This window comes from Mastigoproctus giganteus, chromosome 6 (genome assembly GCF_048544385.1).
Source record: "Mastigoproctus giganteus isolate SK-2022 chromosome 6, ASM4854438v1, whole genome shotgun sequence".
NCBI lineage: Eukaryota > Metazoa > Arthropoda > Arachnida > Uropygi > Thelyphonidae > Mastigoproctus > Mastigoproctus giganteus.
The window spans coordinates 214737980-214764910 of record NC_143580.1 but is presented as its reverse complement, the minus strand read 5'-3'; the positions used below and the strand labels follow the sequence as shown (position 1 = coordinate 214764910).

Here is a 26931-nt window from a genome sequence, read left to right as displayed (position 1 = left end):
AACAGCAAAGCAACAGAATGGTAAAAACTCTAAATTTCATTTAATTTAGCAATTAATATGATGTTATATTTTGTATTTATGTTATAAAAAGAGCATTATACTATTTCATTTATAAAAGTAACTATTATTTATAACCGTTTGATATATTTATTATTTGATCTGTTAAATTATATAGTCTGTTAAGATATAATGCTGTCTAGTGAATTCTTGCCTAGATAGGCAAGAATTCACTGCAAACAACTTTTATTTTTAGAATAATATAATAGCAGAACTAAAATGATCAGCACGGAAATAAAATGGTTGAAACTTTTCCTACTTACCAAACACTTTTCCTTATACTCATTCTTACGGGTTTTTCCCCCTCCAAAAATGATTAAAATTGTATTTTCCGGGGAAGATTTAAATCGCACACCACACTGTACCAATGACAACTATAAACTCCAGTATTTAGCCTTCAGTGTGGCTTTTCTTATGACACCAAACTGTTAGATTAAAGTTAATCTTTAATATCCTCGCATTTGGTGGCACATAGGTTAAACCATGTTGACTGCACTGACTAGCGCTACTGTTTGGCCTTAAATTACAGGTTTTGAGGGTCGTATGTCAGATTTCTCCTTCACTTTCATAATTTTAATATTTACTGAATAAAATATAATTTAATATTACTTCTGATATATCATATGAATTACGAGCAGTTAAAAAGACAGTGATTCAATTTGAATGCATGGTGGGCTGGGAGCAACAACTTTTAAAAATATTCCCAAACTTCCTACAACCTTCTGCGGCCTTGACCTCGCTTGTATATGGAAAAAGTACAAGTGAAAGGGAATTTCCTTAATGGATCACCAGAGGGTGTTGTAAAACGGCCATTGCTCTGAATGTAATTTTTCCCCCACGATTTCACAGAGTATAAAGTACACAGTACATGCCTTTGCTAGAAAATGATTGAATTTATATCAAAATAATTAAAGTGATTTAAGGAAATATGGTAATACATTTGACAGTACGCTTTATGTCATTTGACAGTATTTTAATTTTAAATAATTTCGTGGACGCTCATGTTGACTAAGTTGTTTGAAAAGAGTGAAGTGTGTAGTGTCAAATAACCTCGATGACACTGAATGCGACTACTTATAGGGCATTGATCTAATCACATGAGCTCATCTGCACCGGTATGGGTACTTTAAGACGTCAATAAATTCAGATATAAATAAGTGCTTCATCTACAATATACGATATATCGATAGCATACGTGACCTATTAAAAAAAATAATGAAATTTGGGATGGATGGCGAAACAAATCTTTCTAAAAGAATGATAGACTAAAAGAAGGATAAAACAAATCTTTCTAAAAGAGTCAAACGTCCAATAACCAGGGGGTTATTGGACGTTCAACTGTATATATTACCGCCAATATACACAGTAAGTGGTAATTTTATTAGGCAGCCCTACCTAATAGCGAGTAGTTCCCCTTTAGCCCTCAGAACAGCTTAGATTTGACGTGCCATGAACTAAACGAGTTATCGGAACCGTATCATAGAAATGCTGGTCCGCGTTGCCTCTTGCTTCCCACAGTTGTTGCAAATTGGATGGTTTCTGATCTGTACTCTGAAGAGCTCATTCCACCTCATCCCACAGGTACTCTATGAATTGAGATCTGATTACTGGAAAGACCACCTGAGTAAGCTGAATTCAAACTCAGGTTCCCGGAATCAGTTCTCTACGATTATGGCCTTGTGAATGGCGTATTATCCGAGTAGAAGAACCCATTCGCAGATGGATTCACTGAAACCATGAAGGAAGGCGCCTGGTGAGAAACAACTTCCACATAACTTGTGGCATCCAAATGTTGCGCCATTGGTATCAAGGGCCCAATGTGCACCACGACCTCCCCCCCCCCGCTGGCCTCCATTATGGAGACCTAGCATGGACTGATGCTGTTTTCGCCATTTAGAACTAGAACTTCACCATATTAGACCATACTAACTAACCTGGTCATCAGCGTGAAGCAGCAAGAATCGGGATTCGTCAGACCATTCAACATTTTTCCAATCCCTCCCCCTGTCCAGTATTGGTGTACCTGTCCACCTACTTTATATCGCATGGTACGAACATGCGATGCTGTTACTGAAGGAATGCTCCATTTCATGAAAGAGTACGTGTACCTAATAAAGTTTCCACTTAGTGTATATGTAGATAAGTGCACAGTACTGCTGTGAAGAACTGAGCGTCCTTGACTGAATTATTCCTTCTATCGAAATCCTTGAACTTACAGTGTTAGAATAATTAAGTCTTCAAAATAGTGTCAGATGTATCGGTCGCCAAACAAACCAATTAATGGCATCAAAAAAGGATGAGAAAAAGCCAATCTTCATTGAGTCATGCACTGGTTGCCCCGTCATGACTGTCACAGTTTACATTGTGCAATGCGATGGGGACATGATTCATAACGACCAGGACGTCTACAAGCAAATTCGACCATTAAGATATGGGTGAGATCCTGCTTTAACGTGACAATGCGGTTCTTCGCATATTTCACGTGAAGATCAGACGTTTTTTCTTTTCTGTTTTTTTTTTTTTTTTTTTATTTTCTAGACTCTAGATGAAGACATTGTGCTAGACGCTAGATGAAGACCAGATAAGCGATTTTATTTAAAGAAAACTCCAAACACAAAACGTACTAGAATCCAGGACTGGATTTAAACTTGTTTTTGTCCTAAGCTATAACATGTATGAGGCCCTTCTCTCTTACTGTTCACCTGTGACAATATTAAAAAAGTATTTTTTAAGATAGAGCAAGGCCCCTTCTAATGTGAGGCCTAAGGCTGTAATTTGTTTAACTTATATGTAAATCCGGCACTGCTAGAACCTAATAATAATAATAATAATTATTATTATTATTATTAGTTATATTGTGCAAGGAAGCTTGAAGCTTATGCTACACCAGCCAAAAAAAATTTCCCGAGTTACCCAGAGAGAGAGAGAGAGAGAAAAGTAGAAGAAAATTACCAAGAAAGAGAAGAATGATGATAATAGTACTTAGTACTGTGTATGAATTGAAGGTTGAGAGGAAGGAAGATATTTCTTTCCGGTGGTAGTGTAATATTTCCTGCCTTGTATGAATGAAAAAAATTCACGTTTTAACTAAAATATCCCCCACCATCCTAAAGAAGGTTTAAAAATCTCTCTTTGGAGATTTACAATTTGCCTTAGAAAAGTGGGCTTTAATTGTGACCATTGTAACAATTAAATTCACACTTTCGTTACCAACTTAGAAAATCAGTAATTCTTGGTATTTTTGATTTAAAAAATGAAAGCCTCACAGAAACTTTGTTACTGTAATGATTTTTTGATATGAAGATCCCCATTTTGAAACTCGTACATTTTGATAATGGTCCATCAATAATAATACGTTTCATTAATGCACTCCTAGTATAGATCAAAGTTATCGTATCCGCTGTGTATAGTATACAATTTGATGATATACAGTATATATATATATATATATATATATAAATAATAAAACAACAACAACAACAACTTCAACAAAAAAGATTAACCATTACTTGTTCACTGCCTTCGAGTTGTGAATGAGCATATGATTCTAGTTAAGAAAACTGTAGTGCCAGATATGTCCGATAGATGGCAATTAACAGAATTTTAAATGCATATAAATGTGTTTTAATTATTGGAGTTCCCGAAAATTTATAATTGTATTAATTGTGGCAAATGATTAAAGAAAGCAAGCTTATACAGCAGCAGAAAAAAAAAATTCTCAATTTCACCTATCTGTCCCCTACAATAATTTTTGCAGTTCTTCTTTGAATTTATATTCTAAGTACTGTATTTTACTTTTATTTTATTTTTTTTATTTTAATGAATTTTAAGGCTACTTAGAAAGTTTATAAAAAGTAGAACTACAGGGATATATATATATATATATATATATACACGTATTCTAGGATGTGATACAATTTCATTTAAATTCTGACGACGCGATTTTCAAAGTGATAAGAGATAGAAACATTGTATCACCATCGAGAACTTAAAGTGGTGCCATCTTGTGCCGCTGACTAAAAACCTTTTTTTAAAAAAATTGTTGTCTTTTAGGAATAGCGTTACCAGTTTATAATTTCAAATCAATTTTGTAAAATATGTGAGGTTTAAGCTGCACTGATTTGAAATATTAAATGTGTTAATAATAACCCATTAAATTATTCTTTGCCTATTCAGTAGGTGAACAGTAATTTTGGGTAACAAAACTTCCCGATTTTCACGTAAAGCTATTTTTCAGAAATAAATATAAGAATGTTAAATTTAATAATATGTAACTTTGTTAATATATCATGATAGTTAATATTATCATAATAAATACATTCATGCATTTTACAACATTATGGAAGTGTGAGGACATTTATAATAAAGTATCAATAATACGTAAAAGAGTGATTTGGAATATTGACCTATGACTTATATTTTATATCAGAAATGCGTCTTAGTTTCATAAATAAATTATAATTATTATCTATCAACGCTAATTGTAATTAAAATATAAAAATTATTACTAAATTATTATCCATAAAATGTTACATTTAAATAAAAGCGACAGATGTTTATAATAATTAATATATTATAATATTCTTTAGATGACAACTTGTTCTATAACTATATTTTTAACTATATTCAGGCCACTTTTTGAAAAAAAAGTGCATAAAGATACCTTGCGTCATTGATGGGATTCGAACTCAAGTCTTTTCCACCTGGTGTGGGAAAGACGGTGATTATATTACGCGTCATTGTTATGACGGTGATTAGAGAGGTGATCTGATTGAGGTGTATAAGGCCTTGAATGGTTTGAGCAAGCTTAGTGCTGATGGGATTCTTCCTCTTGCTCAGATTACGCACCTGAGGGGGCATAAATTCAAATTGAGGAAAAACAATTGTGGAACAGATATGTGGAAATTTGCCTTTAGATGTGGGTTTGATTGCTGGAACAAACTTCCATCGGTCGTTGTGGAAGTTGATAGCTTAAATAAATTCAAGGAAGAACTGGACAAACTTTTGGAACGAATGGATGGGTGACATTGGAAGGTTTTTTTTTTTTTTTTTGGCTGATGCTGTATCAGCTTGCTTTCTTGCATTATATGTTCCCGTGTAACCCGCGAGAGCGAGTCGACCATACAGTACATCCTATCGACAAGCACAATGTACTCCTTTCAATTCTGAACCCTGGACCTGCAGTGTTACTTCATGGTCTTTGCCATGGCACACAAATTAAAAACCGACCTTAAAAAACTTCAAGAAAGAAAAGAACAGGAGATATGAAGGAGGCTCAGATTTAACCTGGAATCTTCGCAGTTGTACTGTATTTGATCTTACGTTGTCATATGTTGACCATACTTGCCGAGTCGTACTGCAAGATGGCTTCCATAGAAGTTAAGAAGTGGAACAGCGATGTGTAAATAGCAATGTACGTGTTGGGTTTTTAGGAAAATTGGCAAATAAGGCATGTTTGCTTCGTGTATATTGTCTGTAAATTGCTTTGACGAAAAACCCAGTTTCCTGGGTAAAAACATTGCTACTCTCGCGTGAGAACTCAGGTCTCAGGTCTTTTCCAGCCGGTGTGGGGAAGACGGCTATCCTACCAACTGTGCTACCACGAGGCCAGCAATATACTTCTCCCTTGGAGCAGGGCTTTTTATTTAGAAGAGTGAAATACCCCAGCAACTCGTGAAGGGCTCTACAATATGAGATCAATGCATTAGAGAGCAAACCCATTTTTCTTAATGCTGGATTAAAAAATTAAGCTTTGTTCTGCATATACACAATTAAGCGGAACTTAATCGATATTTACAGGCATGTAAATGTTCTTTATGTTCTGGACAATTTTTTGATTATTATCTATTAGAATCCTCGAGGGCTATTGTCTTTCTTTTTTTTTATTTTTTCAAGGAACAAAAAATCTAGTTTACTTTCTGATATTCTGTTATTAACTCTGTCACTGCAAAGTTCAGCCGGGCAGAAAAGAAGTGATAAATTAATTCCTCACTTCCTTATTAAAATGCGCCTTTAATGAGAAAGTAACATGCAAGTGATTATGGTGTTTGTAGATTGTAATTATGTCTTCCAAGAAAATATGGCATTCTTTTTTGTAAGGCACATCATCCATAAACGTGTCATGGTAATTTATTTCCTCACAGTAGCAAAAATTTCAAGGACGTGAAGGCAGTATTGTATTGTGACTTTATATCAGTATTAACTGGAAAATAGTGCACGGAAGCAAGCTTATATAGCATCAGACGAAAACAATCATCATTTTCCTATGCCCTCTTATAAATCAATCGACAAAGAATAAGGATACCATTCGCCTATTCAATCCATTTAAAGCCTTAAACACTTCAATCAGGTCAAATCGGAGGCACGTGGTTTAGAGGCGCTGTAATTTATAGAATTGAAGTCTTTCATTATAAAGTAACCCTTTTGTGTTCCTCTAATCTTGTTGCTCTCTTCTCTGCACCAGCTCCAACAGACCCACATCCTACTTAAAATGTATCCAGAAGTGTATTCAGGATGTGGCCTAACTATTGCCATATAATGGGATAATCACTTCTTCATTCCTGTATTATTGCTTCTCCCAGAACTTTGTCCTACAGTACAATTACCTCTGGTCTTTTTCATTTTCCACTAACCTTAGTACCGCACAATTGGTGCCCTCGTGGGTAACACAGTTGGTATAATCACCGTTCTCTCCACATCGAGTGAAAAAACCTCTTCATTGATGCGAGGAATTTTTATCGATCTTTATCACAACATGGATGAGTCAGTCGGTCTCAGAAGAGAGTAACGTGGTTTTTATCCCGGAAACGCGGGTTTTTCATCCAGCACACAGAAAATCGAACTCAGAACAGACGAAATTTACAGACAATATATGCAGCAATATGGCCTTAGTCGCTGATACTCCCAAAAGCCGATGACAACAATAACAACAACAACCGTATATAACCCCCCCCCCCAAAAAACTAGCAATTTTCCGACACGTCTGACACTGCCTCGATCTCATTAGCAAATATTCTTGCACCCCTTCTGTTTAAGTGTATCCCATCCCTGCAAAAACTGTCTATTCAGTGTTTGACAAGTGCTTGTTTAATTAATTTACGCCATTCATTCAGGCCATGCTGGGAAGAATTCTACCACAATCTTTCCATGGCCGAAAGGATTGACAAGGCTCTCACCATATACTCCTATTATAGCTAAAATTACAGACACTTTCTAATTCAATCCTAACTCGCGGCTTTTTCTCAACATTCCCTTATACCCGAAAGTCTTAGATTAGTACGTATAACAGTCTCATCTTTTGTGCTGAATGAAGATGTAACTGTAAATCATTACTTTTGGCCCTGTCGGACATACCCTGCTCCTATTTCACATATCCGTTTTACACAATACAATTCCCATTTACCCGAAAACAGTGTCATCAACGATGGCTACTTCCTGTGGGACTAGAGCTTGCTACCCTTGGCTATTATTCTGCTGTGTTGTGTGACACATGAGTGTAACTTCTAGCACTTAATTTAATAGCTGAGTGCTCGATGGGTCGCGTATTTTAATCCTTTTATCAGAACGCTGAATTTTCGCTTAATCTCCATACTCTGTTTGCATTGAAGACACATAGAGGCATTCCCTTCTGGTTATATCATGTCTCACCATAAAAAGAAAAAAAAAACTGTCATATTACAGCCACCGAAGACTGAACTAACAAGGCCATGTGTGTTATGTCCATAAATTGCCTGTGTTTTCTGATTGATTCGCCTGTTTGCTGGATGAAAAGCGGAGTTTCGGGGAGGAAAACCTTGCTATCCATCCCTGAACTCAGCCACGGATCGAAAAAACACCCATAATGTTCCTCGCGTCATTGACAGAATTCGTATTCAGTCCTTTTCCACCCAGTGCAGACTATGTGACGCTACATTACTTTTTATTTATTGTACTAGGGGTCCCGGGCAAACCATGGCAACCTCACCGTATATTTACAACATAGATGCATATTTACAATTTACAGATTTACTCCCAAAACACACACACAAATAAATCATTCCCATGACAGCAAGTTGCCTCGGATTTACAAAGTAAATGGATGCTACAGAGAAAAATGTTACACGTAGTAAAAGTATATAAGCAAAACAAAGAAAAACAAAAACAGACACAATAAAACATCTTGTAATGACAGGAAGGTACAATATAATGAATTTGTGCACAGGGGAAGATTTCATGGTCCTGTGGAGGACCGTGACAGATGTAGGTAGTCCAGCTCGAGATGACAGTTCTCCATCCACAGCTGGAGGTGCCGAAACCAGATGCATAGCGGCAAGCGTTCGATGGATCAGTCCACATATTTATGATGACGAGTCAGCTGTGGAGTTTGCGGTGAGAAGCATATGGCGCTATAAGCTACGTTGTTGGCAAATCCATGGTGGTTAACATCGAGTCCTTGGATTCTGTCAAACACATCAGGTCTCAAGTACAAATGAAGTGTCAAGTAACAGATTCTCCAAAGCACAGCAGATGATTCGCAAACATTTTGGAAGTAGCACATACTCGTACTCTAAAAGTACTGTTCAGTAAGAAAACTGCCTTTGGCAGTTTCCCTCTGAGCCCAAGCATTCCCACGACTCTATATGTGAACTTACAAGGTTATTTTTGATAGTTATGCTAATAAAATTTTAAAAGTAATTATTAAAAACGTGTATAAAAGTGCAATCATTTTGTTCTTTTATTATGTATAACTCCTCAAATTATCAAAATATACGTACGAGATGTGGCAGTTAAGTTCCTGGACTGGTGCTATTGCGGTCATAGTCGATGAGTTTGAAAATAAACGAAAGTGGTATGTTGTAGTTCAAATTTCCTCCAACAGATGGTGGTACAGAGATTGTCTGGTTTCTCTAGTAGACTGACAGGTTGCGAGCAAGAACTGGTTTCGTTTAATAACGTTAGAGTTACAATTTTGGAATGGAGCAAAAATTTAATATCAAATTTTACTTTAAACTGGGAAAATCTGCAGCAGTAAAGTATGAAATGTTAAAAACTGTTATAGTGATGAAACGCTAAGTCGTACCAGTGTGTTTGAATGGCATATGCGGTTCAAAGACGGACGTGACGACGTTCGCGATGACTCAAGTAGTGGGCGTCCATCAACCTTTTGAAATGAGGATAGAGTTGCAAAAGTTCGGGAAATTGTGGCAAGCGATCGTTGTTTGACCTTGAGAAAGATGAGTTGGATATGAATGAGGAGATGATTCGCCAAAATGCTGCATGAAGATTTAGGGAAAAGCATGCCTGTGCAAAATTTTTGCCACACAGCCTCACGGATTGAGCAGAAGCAACGAAGCATGCCATCATGTGAAGACTTCATCCAGATTTGTCAAGACAATCCTCATTCCATTCACTGTATTGTCACTGGAGATGGGTGTTTCAGTACGACCCACAGACGAAGCGTCACAACATGAAATAGACTTCAAAATCATCACCAGGGCCCAAACCTTCTGTATCACTTACAGAAGTCCAGGATCAAGCCGATGCTGATCATGTTTTCGACAAACATGATCAGCATCGTCTTGATCCTGGAATTTTTACCTGCAGGGGAGAGAGTCAATGCTGCATTCTATGCAAAAAAAGGAGCACTTCGAGAGAAAGGCAGCTGGTGCTTGTCGTACGACAATCCCCCGCCCATTCCAGACTTGTGAAGACATTTCTAAAAGAAAATGGCTTTGTACACATCAATTCTCCACCCTACTCTTCGGATCTACCGCCAGCGGACTTCTTCCTCTTTCTCAAGGTGAAAACTGCCCTCAAAGGAAAGAGATTTCAGGATTGTGGACATAGAAGAAAAACGTAACTGCCGAACTGAACATTTGGACGCCTTCGCTGACACTGGTCCTTGAGGTTGTCACAGACATTCTCTCAGATATGCCAGACAAGCTGTACTTGCTACCTGGGAGTCTAAAACGCTGATGGAACTGATATTCAGATGACACTCAAATCAAGTGGACCCAATTTCGGAGAAGTCCGGACGGTCTGTGACAGCCAAATCCTCTGCTCGCACCTTCACGATGGCGGGACTGTTAGTAATCCTGGGTATAACCGCCATGCACAAGTACATGGTGGGTGACCGCCCAGGTGTGAACCAACGTAAGCAGGGATCGAGGTGTGGCGCCCGTATACCACATGGAGGAATGCCGCCTCTCTATATTACCAGGCAGTACTAGATGGTAGATGACTCTCATCAACCGGTGCAATACCACCACTTTGCTTATTGGAAGCTTGAAGTGGTGGAACCCATGTTTAGTCTCTAGAGCTAAGTTCCGGTCAACCCTTCCCTATCTCTTCATGCAGTATGATTGATGACTTTTGAGGTCATGATGAACATCGTGGCGAGATCCATTATTCCTTACATTTCGAGGGTACAGCTCTAAAACTGTGTTCGCAGGCCGGCCGCTAGTTAGTACACCGGACCGAACCTATTGGTAACTCTCTAGGAGGCTTCCGGAACAGCTAGTGTATAATCTTGCTAACTCTACTCTGCCAGATAGTGACTGGAGGGAGACCGAGTAGTGCGTATGCGGGGAGCATTGTCGAGGCCACATCATGTCAAGGATCTGGGTATATTCTTACCATATGTACGCCATATCCAAAAATTTCATTACTTCATACAGCATGTCCCACCCACTTTTTCTTACTATTGAATACACCATGAATTGTCAAACTAATAGAGCAAGCTTATCTGCGAAAAGATCTAAACCTCCCAAGCACTGCCTAATTCATTTCACAAATATACGTGGTCTCAATTCTAATCTCAACGATGTCCATTTCCACTTGCAGTCTGCCAAACCCCATGTACCTTTTCTGACAGAATCTCAGTTATCGGTTGATTCAACTACTCATCTCAGTTGCCCAAATTATTTGCTGTATGATTCCTTTCGCCTCAAAGGTGGGGAATATCCGTTCCGATATTCCCTGTCAGAGGCTTGGTAATTTGGAATCTCCTCTTTTCGATCTTCTCTGGCTTAAAATCTCTCAACCTCATTGTGTCAAATTCATCTGTTGTCTCTACCGTTCTCCCAACTCCACTAATCACTTGGAGCTCTTTGACTTCCTCATTTTGCAACTTGACTTTCTCCAGTCCAACTTTCCTAACAGTGAGGTAATTTTCCTTGGTGATTTTAATGTTCACAACTCCAGCTGGCTTCCGTTTTCTAGTCACACAGACCCAGCTGGTCGAGATGCTGAGGCTTTTGCAATTACTAATGACCTTGCACAGATTGTTCATTTACCTACAAGAATACCGGACAATCCTAATCATACAGCCAATACGCTTGATATTTTTCTCACAAACAACCCTTCTAAGTACAGGGTTGAAGTGAGAGGTCCTTTAGGCACTTCAGATCACAACTTGGTGATTGTCTCTTCTCCAATGGAACCTTTATTTCATGGCTATTCCCAACCTCGTGTTGTTTGGCATTACAAGAATGCAAAATAGGATGACCTGCGAGACTTCTTTTCTTCTTTTCCTTGGTCGGATTACTGTTTCAAATCTTCTGATGTCAACGTTTGCTCAGATTGTGTCAGGGAAATTATTCTTGCAGGAATGGAATCCTTTATCCCACACTCCACTTTAAAATCTCGTCCTTTATCTAAACCTTGGTTTTCCAGTAAATGTGCTAAGGCTGTTCAAGAGAAGAATGTTGCATATCGTAATTGGCTTGTTTCTAATTCTCCAGTTTCATTTTCTGCCTACACCAAAGCTCGCAACAATTGTAAAGCAATTATTAATCAGTCCAAACTAGAGTTTGAACAGGCTTAGAGTAGAAAACTTGCTTCTTGCCCTAATGGTAGCCGAGCATTCTGGTCTCTTGCCAAAGCTATTGGCCGCAACTTTTGCCCATCTCTGTTCCCACCTCTGTCCAAACCAGATGGTTCTGTTGTCACTTCAGCCAAGGATAAAGCTGACCTGCTAGCATCCCATTTTTCTTCCCACTCATGTATTAATGATCTTGGTAAAACACCTCCCACCATTCCCAACACGCTCCATTCAATGCCTGCTGTGGTCTTCCGTGAAAAGGATGTCAGAAGGATTTTGACGAATCTTGATGCCAAGAAAGCTCCAGGTCCCGATGGTATTTCTCCACTTGTTCTCAAAACTTGTGCTCCTGAACTTAATCCTGTTCTTTGCCGCCTTTTTTCACTTTCTTATTCCAAAGGTGTTTTTTCTTCTGCTTAGAAATTTGCTCATATCCAGCCAGTTCCTAAAAAAGGGTGAGAAATCCCTCCCATCCAATTATCGTCCCATTGCAATTACTTCTACTCTTTCTAAAGTAATAGAGAAATCAATTAACCGCCAACTCTTAAACTACCTAGAAACCTTCCGTCTGATCAACGATCGCCAGTATGGATTCCGTCAGTGTCGATCCACTGGTGATATTCTGGCTTATGTTACCCATTTATGGACTAATTCAATGGAAAGGTTCGGGGAAACACAAGTAGTTGCTCTTGACATCTCAAAGGCTTTCGATCGTGTTTGGCATAAAGGTCTTCTAAACAAGCTTCCATCTTATGATTTGCCAACTGTTTTTAGTAATTGGTTATCCAGTTTTCTCTCTGATCGCTCACTGAGGGTGATGGCAGATGGCTCTCTGGCTTCTAACTCTTCCACTAATGCCGGTGTCCCCCAAGATTCAGTTCTTTCCCCCACTTTTTTCCTCTTGTATATTAATGACCTTCTTCCATTGACTGGAAATTCTATCCATAGTTTTGCTGATGATAGCACATTGCATTCCACTTTCCATTTTGAGAAACCTTGTCCTGCTCAATCAGCATCAGTTTCTCGAAAATCTGCTACCAATTCCTTAAATGCCGATCTTCAGGTAATTCTCCAGTGGGGCAAAGACAACTCAGTTGATTTCAACCCTTCTAAAACTCAGCCTTGTCTTATATCTCGCAAAAAGGATTCTTCTGCTCCTATGCTTATCTTTTGTGACACTCCGATTTCTAGGCAAAATGATATATCTCTTTTGGGGACAGGAGCGGATTAAGGTCGGTTGAGGCCCCGGGCGCAGAAGAAAATATTGGGTCCCTTAAAAAAAAAGAGAGAGACAGGGAAAATAAAAATACATGTGAACCATTTTTTTAAATAAATAAAAAATATTATGTACTATTAATGTTTTATTTCCAATAAAATTTGAATATAATATATGTATAATATAATTAATAACAGCATAATAATAATCACAAAGTTTTGAACTAATAGTTGAACATATTAGTTTAACTATTAGTTGAACTAATATATTCAACTAATTTGTTGGGGTTTTGCGTGGGCCCTTCAGAAGTCGGGGCCCAGGGCGCACGCCAGGTGCGCCCGCCGTTAAATCCGCCTCTGTTTAGGGATTACCCTGACTTCTAATCTCTCTTGGCACAAGCACATTACAAATATTGCTTCCTCTGCATCTAAAAAACTTGGTTTTCTCTTTCGTTCTCGGCGTTACTTTTCTTCCAAACAGCTGCTCACTCTGTACAAATCGCAAATCCGCCCTGCCATGGAATATTGTTCCCACAACTGGGGTGGTGCCCCCAAAACCTCTCTCAGGCTTCTTGATTCCATTCAGAAGAGGGCAGTTAGGTTAATTAATGATTCATCTCTAACAGAGTCTCTCCACTTGCTTTCTCATAGACGCACTGTTTCTGCTGCATGCATCTTCTACAGATACTTCCATGTGCACTGTTCTTCTATAATTCCCGCTCCCTCTTTCAAAACAGTCCGAACACGTGCCGCCAACATCCATTTACTGTCCAATTTCAAACCCACAGAACCAACTTTTCATCTTCCTCGTTTATTCATTCAACTGCCGTTTTCTGGAACAACCTTCCTTCATACATATTTCCTGAAAATTACAATCTACAGAAGTTCAAGTCCAATGTCAACAAATATCTTCTTTCGTCTTCTCAACCTCCAACCCAAGCACGGTACTAAGTACTATAGGTTCTAATACCTCTCGTGTTTGGGGTTTACATAAAAAAAAAAAAAAAAAAAAAAAAAACTCTTTACAGAAACTTTTAGAACGGCCTCATAAGTGTGCATTCAGTCAGATGGTGATTACTTATATATGTTTTTTTAGCTCCTTGACTTCGTGTTCTTATTTCACCAGTCTGGGAACTTCATTACAATAATTTTTTTTATTAATTAATTCGTTTTAAATTAATTAATTGATTAATTTGATATGTACAGATTGCTATGTATTTTCGGGAGTCAAAATTGAACAATTTAGATAAGATTATAGTATAAGTAGAGATTTTTATCTTTAGCTTATATTAAACACAAAGTAAGCCTTCATCTGTTGGATAAAATATCTTCTTTATAAATCATATTAATACTTGTATAATATATATATATATATATATATATATATATATATATTTTACATTTTGTAAATGCAGTGTTTAATTTTATAATTGTACCTAATGTTCAAACTGTACAACCAGCAGTAGCACTATTAAAGAATTCCACCATAATTGAAATCCAAAAAATCACGGTGACATTCCAAAACACTGAAAATGAGAACTTCATATCGAGAAATTATGACCTTGCATATTTGCTAAACGAAACTATAAATAACAGACTAGCTGCACTTAAGTGAACCCTGATGGGTTTATATATATGGAGGCTCACCGCACAGGGTACACAATGATAATTGTATCAGCCAATAAAAAGCGATTATTATATCAACGATTCTGCAGTTAAAGGATTTACTTTTCATAGTTACCATTTAATTGGAGTCTTAGCTGGCTTGCACAAAACCGATGTTTTACTTGCAGTGAAAGTGTCTTTAAACTCGAAAGTTTTGTTTGATTTTTAATCGACTAGCTACTACAATCTGGTCCTGAAATCTTGTAAGTAGTACTGACCTTGAAACATTAGTATTTAACCATATTTACGTCTTAAATGGAGGATATCAACTGGAGCGAAAATAGCACGTTGACGTTGTTGTCTGGTTCTATATCCCATTTACAGAATAGAAGATTAATTAGATAATGTAGAATTAGTGTTTTTTCTTTTTTTAAATTCCAGTTAAATATCTCTAAACTGCAAAAACATTCACTAACTGCAAAAACAAGATCATTGGCATCACGTGACATATTACGAAGACGGTCAGTTTCTTTCCAGTCTTGCAAGATTTGGGAAAACGAGAGAGCCATCTTGTGTGAAAAATATTAAACATAAAGCATAAGACATAAGGAATAAATATTAAAATACGTAATCATTAAAATTTATTTTTATCACAAACGTGTCTACTCTATAATAATTCACCGAAAGGTTGTTATTAAAAGTTTAAACTGCTTTTTGTACAAATGATTTTGCTGATTTGGTGAAAAGGTGATATATATTTCGTCCTAGCTTCATCTCTGGAGATATGGTGGCAACAGATACCATTACCGCGTCCATAGTGACTGGGATAGTGTCCCTGGGTATTGGAATTATTGTTGGTTATTTCGCGATTTCACACCGTTCTGGAGAGAAAGAATCATCCAGAATAAATACCATGAAAAAGCTTACACAAAGCTTCTACGAGGAAGGTGACTTCATAACAAAACGGATCCTTAAGGATGTTAAAACCAGAAACATCAAGGAAAATTTAAGGTAAGACGGTTTCATTTTGTCTCTTGAATTGTAACTGTTCAAAGAATTTATATAATTACGATTTTAGATAATTTTAACTTGCAAAGTTTACAGTAATGTATAATTTATAATTATCAGTTTACTTTAATTGTAAAGTCGTCCTATGAATAGGTTGGAGGGAAGGCAAAAAAAGCTTGTTGATATAGAGACTAGAAAAAGAATGTCACTGTTTCTTATGTAAGGCTCATTTTTTACAGATTTTTGTCTAAAGAACCTCACGTGGCCAGCACTCCCCGAGATGAAGAATTAGTTGAATATATTGAAGAAACCTGGACATTACAGGGGTTCGATATGGTCTTTCGGATTCCTTACGACGTGCTGCTCTCATTTCCCAACAAAGAGAAACCAAATTCGGTAACAAGATATGCGACCCTTTTGCACGATTTTTGAATGTTTAATAGGCACTGAGAGGCTACTTTATTAGGTACGCATACACTTTTCGTGAAATGGAGAGCTTTTTCGGTAACAACATCACGTGTACGTACCATGCGATATGAGTAACGTGTGGCAGATGTGGGGATGCTGTTTATGTGAAATTCAGCGCAGGAACGGGCAGAACGAAAGATTTGCGTGATCGAACATGGCGAGTTAGTCGGAATCAGACGCGCCGGTATGAGTATTTCGGCAACTGCAACCTAGTGATGGGCATTTTCGAATGATGAATAGTTACTAACTAACTAATCATTCGATCATTACAGTTCGAATAATATAATTAAATGATATCATTCCATTTCAGTCAAATAACAACGCAGTGGAGTAGTGGTAATCAACGAGGAATTTCAAAACGTATAACTCGTCATGCCTTGTCATGGCGGATATCGCAGCCGAAGACAGAACTGGGTTCCACTCCTGTCAGCAAAACAAAAGGACCGATTACAATGATCTCAAGAACACCGACACTGGACAGTGGAAGACTGAAAAGATATTGCCTTCTCTAATTAATCGTTCCTGCTGTTTATCGCTGGTGGAAGGATGCATTGACCCCTCCTGCCATGTGTCAAAAATACAAGCTGATTGTGGAGGTGTAATGGTGTGAGGAATGTTTCTGAGGTACACATTTGGCCCCTTGCTACTAGAAGATCGACGTTTGGATTGTTTCCTACCAGACATGTTCCTTCATGGTTACGGAGTATTCATCTAAGGATGAGTCCTGCCAAAAGGATAATGCTGCGCTACGTCACAACGGCAGAATTTTACAGAACTAATTTCAAGAACGTAATAATGAATTCAGTTAACTGCGGTGGCCTTCAAGTCACTAGATTTAAATCCAACTGAGTATTTGTGCAATGAGGTGGATCGAGCCCTCAACCATAAAATTTGCAACAACTTTGTGACGCATTTCAATCAACATGGACCAGCATCCCTGTGGCACGCTTTAGACATCTCGTTGAGTCCAATGCTATAACTAATCCAGGCTGTTCTGAGGGCCAAAAGTGGACCTATTCGCTATTACATTGGTGAACCTAATAAAGTGTCTAATCAGTGTACGTAGAAATCCGAACATTAAAACGTGAAATAGTGAACTGTTTAATTTTTTAATTTATTGATAAATTGATTAACACAAGAATAAAATGAATATATTTGTAAAATCGAAGGGGAATAAGAAAGTTACCTAAATAATCAAAAAATTCAGTCTGTTTTATGCTTTTGTGATAAGTTCGTGGAATCCATCATGCGGCAGCCAAAAGCAAATTCCCTTCATTTTTGAATAAACCTGGCTGAAAAAAAAATTGAAAATTATTTTAAGCCCGCAGTGTAGTTATTTCTTCACTTATTACTCGGAAAGGTGTGGGTTCGAGACCCGTCGGGAAGTGTAGATATCCTTAAAAACGCATTTAACTGGGGCTGTAATTAGCTAATGTCAAACGGAGAGAGTAAGATGAGCTGTTCCAGTACTTAAATAATTTTATAGAATTTAAAATTATTTAATTATGTATTATTTATGCGTTATTAAATATTTATTTTTTTTCCAGGTGGAGATCGTTGATACCAATGGTACAATTGTTCATTCGGCTGCCAACCGTGAGAAGCACTTTAGTTCCTCTGAAACCGGTACAAATGTTATTCAAGGATACAACGCTTATTCTCCACCTGGTGATGTTACTGTAAGAGTTTCTGTTTATTTTTATTACAAATCTCACAAACGTGAAGTTTTCTTTGAGATTCTGTTTATTAAAAGTCAAAAAAAATATTTAAAGCGCGTTAAATATTTTGTAAATTTTATGTCATCTTCCAAATTTGGATCTGTAAGGAAGATTATCTGTATATATTAACCTCCCATACAGATTATAGTAATCTGTATGGGAGATTAGATAAATACATTGAAAAGTTAGAATACTAACAGAGTAGAAAAGTTTTGAAACTTTCACCAAAAGACGCGGTGCTGGTGGCTGTCACCAAGTGACCGTTTCGATCATGCGCACTCAGTCGTCTTGTGGAATAGAAAAAAAAAAAAATAATAAATAAATAAATAACAAACTCTTTTTTTGATTTTTTTGCTATAATTAATTAAAACTTATTCTTTTTCTAATAGGCCGAAGCGGTTTTTGTAAATTATGGACGTGTTGAGGACTTCAATATGCTGGAGTCTATGGGAATTAACATAACTGGGAAAATCTGCATTGCTCGCTATGGAAAAAGCGCCCGAGGAAACAAGGTTGTCTTAACTTTTCTTTTTTCCTCCCTTTTATTTTAATACCGATTATACCACCTATATACAAATGAATGGACAAACTGTGCACTTTGTACATTCTTTTGTATGTAAAGCTTCCAAAATTTCTTCCATAATTTCAGGTAAACGAAGCTCAGATCAGAGGCGCAGTTGGTGTTATTCTGTTTCTGGATCCCTCAGAAGTAGCATTGCATGCTTCTGATGCTAACGATGTATACCCCAATAGCTGGTGGGCGCCAGGAGATGCAATTCAACGTGGACACATAAGGCATGGGAAAGGGGACCCGTTAACTCCTGGATACCCTGCTATAGGTAAGACAAAAGACTAATAAACTGTGTTCCAAGGTCATCCTAAATTCCACTCGAATTGTTTGGTCACCTGGTACATTGACCATACCGCTTATAATTAAGTTCAGTTTTAACAAAAATATTCGTTGAAATTCTTTATAAGTAATCATCGCAAAGTGGAATTATGGGTATGCGTAATAAATAATAAGTAATTAATTACCTAATCATATATATTTTTATATACTTTTTATGTTCTATCTGCATTAGGAAAATAGGCTACTGTTTTAACTGAAACATGATTGTGTTTTGGTAACGCATCCAGTTGGTTTCACGTCATTTACCATTTCAGATGGAGTGTATCGTTATCCACTTGATGAAGTTGGACTTCCAAAGATTCCTTCTCAGCCAATTGGATACGATGATGCTCAGATTATTATTGAGTAAGCCATATTTTGTTTATAAATGCAATATATAATAGTGTTCCTGGTTAAAAATTTTCACCATGATTTTATCTCCTTTTAATAGAGCTAATAAATCCCCAAAAAAAAAAAAAAATCTTTGTTTACAGCAAACTTGGAGGACATATCGTGCCCGAAAACTGGAAAGGAGGAATAAATATCTCTAGAATAGGTCCTGGATTTACTCAAGAGAATTCAAATATGTAAGTTTTGAGGACTTATTTTCTTGCTCAACAACCTTAAGTTTAGTTCATGAGCAAAATTATTCCATCAGAACTATCCGTTGCATATTTTTTTCCCTTATTTCACCTATAGACAATTTTTTCGATTATTAATTTGCAGGCTCCTAAGACTTACTGTTAATAATGAATACAGAAAAACCAAGATTTACAACGTTATCGGTGTTATTGAAGGTTCCATCGAGCCTGGTAAGTAATAACTGAAAACTAGTTCAATAAACAAATAAAAACTTGAAATATCCTATTTGTGTAAACTATTGAACATTTTCGTTAATATAATTTTGTTAAGTAATAATATTTCTTTTGTTGTCTTTTTCCCAGACAGGTACGTCCTCTATGGTAACCATCGGGATGCGTGGGGTAATGGTGCTGTGGATCCTTCTTCAGGGACTGCTCAGCTTCTGGAAGTCTCTAGGATATTTGGAACCTTACATAGAGAAGGATGGAACCCCAGACGAACTTTAGTATTTTGCAGCTGGGGAGCTGAAGAATTTGGCTTGATCGGTTCAACCGAGTTTGTTGAGGTACTCCTGACTGTTCGAATTTATTTCATACATTCGCGGTGTAAAGTAACGAACTTTTGTCTATCTACGCCTGAGATCGACTAACTTAGCCATCGAGCGATAAAAGCTCATTAAAGTTCCTCGCGTCATCGAGGGGATTCGAACCCGGACCTTTTCCACCCGGTGTGGGGAGGACGATGACGATACCACTTTGCTACACGCGCAGATGGGAGGTCTTGACAGACTAGAGACGTGCAAATGCCCCTATTTATAAAGGGCGAAGTTTGGCTATTGTACCAGGAAAAGTAGTAGAAAAGCAGAAAAAAGTTACAGAAACGGAAACTGAGGTTTAACATTGATAAATGCAAGTGGTGCACGTGGTTAGCAGTAATTTCAGAAAAAATTACCAAGTGAGTGGTGCCATGCTGAAATTAATGGAGAACGAAAAAGAACGGGTCATCGGGTTCCATCACTGATATATAAGAATTTCGCCAGAAGAGACACGAAGGTGATTATCCTTGCGTAAGGCATTGGTCAGGAGGCATCTTGAGTTCTGCGTACAAGGCTGGAAGTCTCATGTTAGGTCTCATTGAAGTGTTTAAGGCTTTAAGTGGATTGCGTAAACTAGATGCTGATGGCGTCCTACTCTTTCTCAGACAACGCACATAAGGGGATGTAAATTGTGGAAGATGTTTGCAAGATAGATGCACGGAATTTTGCTTTCAACCAGAGAGTAATAGTTGTTGAAAGTTGTTGGAACAACTTCCATCCGGTAAGCGGGTAGTTTGAATAAATTTAAGGAAGGAATGTACAAGTTATTAGAGAAGATGGACAAATGATGAGAACAGTTGTTTTATTTTTGGGCGATGCTGTATAAGCTCGCATCATTTGTCATTACTAATACTATCGGGACAGTGAATTTCCTGAGTGATGGGTAGATCGTTGTCCGAACCCTTATGAATACTCTCCAAGATCTCTATATCTCCTCCCGACTTTTTCGCATTTTGAGAGCAAAGATGTAACAAAAACCATGTACAATTGCTGGTCATGTGTGAATAGTGGTGATTATTTGAATGCTTTGCAAGTTTTCTAATATATTTTTGTTTGTCCTCTTTTAAGGAAAACTTACCGAAGCTTACAGATCGTGCAGTGGCATATGTGAATGTTGACATCGCTGTTATGGGTAAGAACAAGAAACTCGTTGTACAAGTATTTGAAATATTATATAACGGACCTGCATGTTTAGGAAGGGATTATTGGGGGATTTAAAGCAATTTGATAATTATTAGGTTTTATATTTTGGAAATTTTTCAAGATTTAAGACCTACTTAGAGCTGGAAAAAATTTTAAAGTAATTTCAAGATTACAGCAGCGTGTTTAGATTTTAGCATCTAAAAGAATCTAATCCACCTTTGCAGGTGATATTTTTCAAGCAGAATCCTCTCCTATGCTTTTTGATGTTATTACGAAGGCTGCAAGTCTGGTGAGTTTATTCTGCATTAAAATATTGACGCAAAAAAATTCTGAACCATTGGTGATATTTTTAGAATTCTTTCATTACAGATATTTTCATTATATAGGTTCCAGATCCGTTATGGCCATCGAAATCTGTCTACGATTCGTGGCTGAGTTATTATGACAACGAAAGTGGTAAAGCCAAAGAACCAGAGTGAGTGTACGCATTACGGATTTAAAAACAGAAATGTAAATGATTTTTTTAGTGATTAACTCTTCATCAAAACAAAAAATTTACTCCAGAAAACTAATTTCAGAATTTCCAGAATAATGCCGGAACTGGCAGAAAACTTGCCATCCCAAAATAACAAAAGATTTCTGAAAACTATCGATAAATTACTTTAATATTCGTACAGTATATTTAAATGTTTAAAAGTGTCTTAATTTTAAAATTCTCTTTTTGATTTGTTGCATTAACGCAGATGAATCCTTGCACCAGTCCTCTATGTTTACTTCAGTTACGTTGTTAGGAAATAAATGAATAAAGCGCAATAAAAAATTACATTTACGCTTAATGAACTTTTGTATGTGAAGCTTTAATTAAGAAAGTATTAATTTACCCTATTCATTGAAGCTCTTTAAATTTAATAAAACGTAAAAGTCTAAATCCTTTCCAATAAGCACCCTTCAGCTGTTGTTGTAGGGCTTTAGGAGCATCAGCGAATAAGGCCATATTGCTCCGTGTATACTGTTTGTAAATTGCGTGTTCCGAGTTCGATTTTCTATTTGCTGGATGAAAAACCCAAGTTTCCAGGAGAAAAAGACATGCTACTCTCGCCAAGGACCGACTAACTCAGCCACGTTGTGAAAATGGCCCATAAAAATTTCTCCCCTTCATCGACGGAACTCGAACTCAGCTCTTTTCCACCCGGTGTGGAAAAGATCGCATCTTCCAACTGTGCTACCCACGGGGGAGCACTTTTGGGCAAATCGATGGCCACCGCGAATGCTTGTATTGTTCCCTATAATGCTGGCCCCTCGTCTTGGATGCCAAATTCATTCTTCAATAAAGTCTAGACAGAATATACTTTACAAATGAATTTAATAAGTTCCATTTCAAAATTAGATTAAAAAGCAAACACACCTCTTTCTTTTTGTTATGACTACCACACGTTATTTATGAAATTTTAAATAGTTTATTGAGTTCCCTAGTAGAAATTAGACAAAAAAATAAAAATAAAAACTTAAACCTATTTCTTACCAAAAGGCAAGCCCAACATACTAAATGATACAGCATTCTTGTCAACGTTTCGGATCCAACATCTGGTATCCGTTATCAAGACAAAATTGAGCAGGAAACCGATCTACTCCAAGTTTGTTTAAAATTTTGAGCTAATTGTAATTATCTAAATAAATTGTTAATAAAAGCTTGTTGTTTTTATGTATAAAAATGCCATCTCATGAACAATAATATAATTAAGTTACTTTTTATAACTATAATTAAATAAAAAATATGAAGACTATGAATATAATTTAATTACACTTAATGAACACAGGAGCACTTCTGGTATTTGCCTATAGGAGTCTAAATTGCTAGTTGTTTTGCGCCTATCACAGTTGATAGAATCACCGATCGGTTGGAAACAACCTGTGATCGAACGCGAGGAATTTTTATGGGCTTTTTTAACTCGTGGCTGAGTTAGTCGGTCTCATTCGGGGGTATCGTGGCTTTTTAACCCCGAAACTACGGTTTTTCATCCAAAAAAACCGGCAAATCGAACCACAGAATATACGAAATTTACAGACACAACAATACACCTCATAGCCTCAGTTTCTTTGGTGATTAACACACATTATATTACATATCTAATGCTGATCTTCATATTAATATAACTAAACTTCATAACTTCATATAACTAAACTAGTGAATCTGAAAATACATATAAGCTGTTAAGTATTGTGATATCGATAAATGTTGGGAATATCTTTTTCATGTTTATACATTTTAGTTTCCGGTTATTTTATTATGAAACATGATTTTTTTAAACATTTTATTCTTCAACTACTTTATTACAAAGTGTTCTAGGATAATTATTATATCTACTATAAAGTAAATTTTCCCCCTTTTATATAAATGCGAATTTTCCCCACCCACCTAATGATCAGCAGAAGAATACATCAATAAATAATATTTATTGATAATAAATAAATAATATTTATTTCATTCATATTAACAGCAAAATTTCTAACTTTCTTCTCCAGAAATGCAAAATTAAGTTTTGAATATCCCGTAAAATATCTAATATTAATTTAATTTTCATTAAAACTTTCAGAATACTGATTCCAGGTTCTGGAACAGACCACGATAGTTTTTACTTCTTTGCTGGAATTACAGCCATGAATATGTGGTGGGGAATTGACAAGGTGGGTATCCATCCTTTCTCACGACAATAATTTATATGCAAAGCAAAAAATTTTTAAAAGAAATTTTAATTAAAAAATTATTAAAATGTTAATAAAATTTTATATAAATTAAACATAATTTAATTTTAATTATAAAATTTAATTAAAATAGTAATAAATTTTATTTAAAATTTAAATTAATTTTTAGAAATGTTTTGTTAAAATAAAAAACTTTGGCGTAGTTATGACTGATTAATATTAAAGCCGAAAAAATTATATATTTTTCAATAATTAAAATTAAAAATATTCTTTCCAAACTTTAAATTTTTTCATTAAAAATTTTTAAGGGTACTTGATTTCTCCCCATGGATGATCCGAAGCCAATTTAAAAAAAAAAAAAAAATTCTTAGCTCGTAAATTATTATTCAGCAATATTTTGTGAAATGAAACACAACAAATTAATTTAATCTTTTTTATTTTAATATTTCAGAAAAAAGAACCAATCTCTATGTATCCCACTTATCACACAGCCTATGATACCTTCAATCTGATGAGCAACTTTCTAGATTCAAACTTCACTAGGCACCACGCATGTGCTCAATTATCTGGAATCATTCTGCATATTTTAGCTGACTCCACTATAATACCTTATAACTTAACCAAAGTACCAGAAAAGATGATGCAGTCTCTGAAAGATATGGAGGCCAAAGGAATCACAGAAACTCTCAAGAGATATCAGTTGTCTCTTGGTAGTGTATTCAAATTTCATATTATGAGGGATGATCATTTAATTTGCGGACTGGTGCAAGATCTTATTTTAATTGTCATCATCTGAATCTTCTGCGGATTTCTCCACGAAATACTCTCCCTTGAACTTTACACGCTTTCGCCACCTTGCTTCTTGCGAGCCATTTTTCGAAAGACTGCCAAGTGCTTCCGTTATGGCTTTGCGAGCATCATCGAGTCGGACACGAAAAGCTTGCCTTTCAGAGCTTTCTTCAGACGGGGAAACAGGAAGAAATCACATGGGGCTAAGTCCGACGAATAAGGGGGATGTGGCAGAACCACAGCACCTATGGCAGTGATCATTGCCTGCACAATATTAACCGTATGGGGCTTGGCATTGTCTTGATGTAGAAACCACTTCACACCGGAATATGGCCGACCTACCAAAGACATCACTACCACACACTTCATTCATCTCTTTAACTGTTTCCGATGCATTTACGCCCCGTCTGACAAAATAACGAATCTCATATCGCTGTTCAATGTCCGACATGATACTTGCTTCAAAACGATCGTCAGTGACATGCGGCTAAAAAACTCTCTGGCATGCGCACACAGAGTCTGCTCAGTAGCGATTTTTGGAGAGTCCCTCTGGCGGCAGTTATGGAAAGTACGCCCGGTAAACATAAAATCTTGCACCAGTCTGCGAATTAAAGGATCACCCCTCGTATTTTTATTTTAATATGGCGACTGCTCATAATTCTGAGTGTTAAAGAATTATATCTTAATATAATATTTTTTTCTCTTAGATTTAGTAAAAGGAGCGGTTTCGGATTTTTTAACAACAACAGAAGACTGGCATAGGAAACTTCAAGATGTTGATCTGAATAAGTACGTTTGAAGTAGTTCTTTTATAAGTTTTTACTTACCATAGTTTAAAAACTAAAACTTAAAATCAATGTTTATCCAATCCCATGTCAAAATTATTCCCAGAACACCACAGAGTTTGCCTAAGATGCAAATTATCTGTGGCAAACTGTGCTGTTGGGAAGTAATTATCTTAAAATAGCCAGTTGTAAATAGAGACGTTTATAAAAAAAAAAAAAAAAACCGTCGTAAGATATCACAAAGGCCCATTGAGATGTAGTCTTGTAACGAAAAATTCTTCGGTTTCATTCATTTGAATTTCTTTGTTCTTTTGAACCATTCTGTAATGAATGAATTAAAGACGAGTTTAGAATGAGCGTTTTTTAATGACTGTTTTAATGGACTTTTTGTGTTAAAGCCCCTAATAGCAAAATGGCTAGTCAAATAATACCAGCATGAAACTTTTCATCTAACGTTGGCAATTGGCATAAAATGTATCTTTTTCCATTAACTATATTAAATAAAAAAACAACTATATTACGTTAACGATATTAAAAAGAATTAGAGATAGCAATTTAAATAATTAAATTCTAATTATATAATATTCTATTTCAGCCCGCTAGAGGTCAGGATGGTCAATGACCAAATGATGATGCTGGAAAGGATATTTATTAACCCTAATGGACTTCCTGGACGTCCATTTACACGGCAAGTATAACACGAGCTTTAAATATTTTTTATGAGCTCTCATTGGTTCATAAAAAATTGATATCAACATTTACATTTCAATTTCTTGCATAAAAACAACCGTAAAAAAGTGTATTTTATCAAATATTCTTACTTAGAAATCGATTGAATAAAGTAATATAATTAGTTTAAATTATATATTATTTCAAACATCGTAATTATTTATTAAATTAAATAATATTCTTAATTTATTTAAATTGAAATAAATATATTTTAATTTAAATATATATAACAATTAATATTAAATATTTTATTAACAGAAGACTGATTATCTATTTCCTGCCAGTTATTGACAGTTTTTTTTTTCAATAGAAAATTGTTTTAATTTGATATTTCCCTTTCTTTTGTCTTACCTTTAGGAACATGGTATTTTCTCCCAGTCAGTTCGATAGTTATTCGCACGCAACGTTTCCGGCAGTGAAAGATCTCCTGAGTGGAATTGATAAACTTACCGAGGAAGCAAGAAACCGAAAGCTGCAAGAATTGGAATGTCATATCTCAGATTTGCTTGTATCCATCAGATTAGCAACGTATTTTTTAAATCGTTATGGTAATTTCAAACGCAATACTTATCCTAACGTCAGTTGGGATAAGCTGACAGATAGTAGCTACGTAGTAGCTCTTTGAATTTGAAATTTAAATATAAAAATCGAATTTTTTTTATTATATATTTCCAATTGGTGTTGCAGTGGGACACAATTGGAGCTCTCTTGTTTTAAGACCTATATTGAACCAAATTATGTGAATCCTCTCCTGAAAAGTCGAATTCTAGTACACTTATTGTATTGGTGAATGTAAAACATTAATTCTGAGTGCACAGTTCTAGGACCCCTCCCCACCCTACTTC

General features: G+C 36.3%; 2 protein-coding genes across 2 annotated transcripts; both read left to right on the top strand.

The window, feature by feature from the left end:
* LOC150084944 (aminopeptidase NAALADL1-like) lies at positions 1 to 23795 on the top strand. The gene is made up of 14 exons (XM_090376400.1): positions 1 to 20; positions 15446 to 15688; positions 15925 to 16081; positions 17701 to 17832; positions 18261 to 18383; positions 18521 to 18710; positions 19036 to 19126; positions 19255 to 19347; positions 19487 to 19572; positions 19705 to 19907; positions 21006 to 21069; positions 21305 to 21369; positions 21467 to 21555; positions 23675 to 23795. The coding sequence occupies exons 2-14, from the start codon at positions 15462 to 15464 to the stop codon at positions 23793 to 23795; spliced, it is 1641 nt and encodes a 546-aa protein (XP_090232526.1). The 5' UTR covers positions 1 to 20; positions 15446 to 15461.
* A 443-nt stretch (positions 23796 to 24238) lies between these two features.
* Positions 24239 to 26711, top strand: LOC150084943 (N-acetylated-alpha-linked acidic dipeptidase 2-like). Its single transcript, XM_090376399.1, has 4 exons — positions 24239 to 24493; positions 25280 to 25361; positions 25953 to 26045; positions 26444 to 26711. Exons 1-4 carry the CDS (start codon positions 24253 to 24255, stop codon positions 26709 to 26711), a joined length of 684 nt encoding a protein of 227 aa, XP_090232525.1. The 5' UTR covers positions 24239 to 24252.
* Positions 26712 to 26931: the final 220 nt, after the last annotated feature.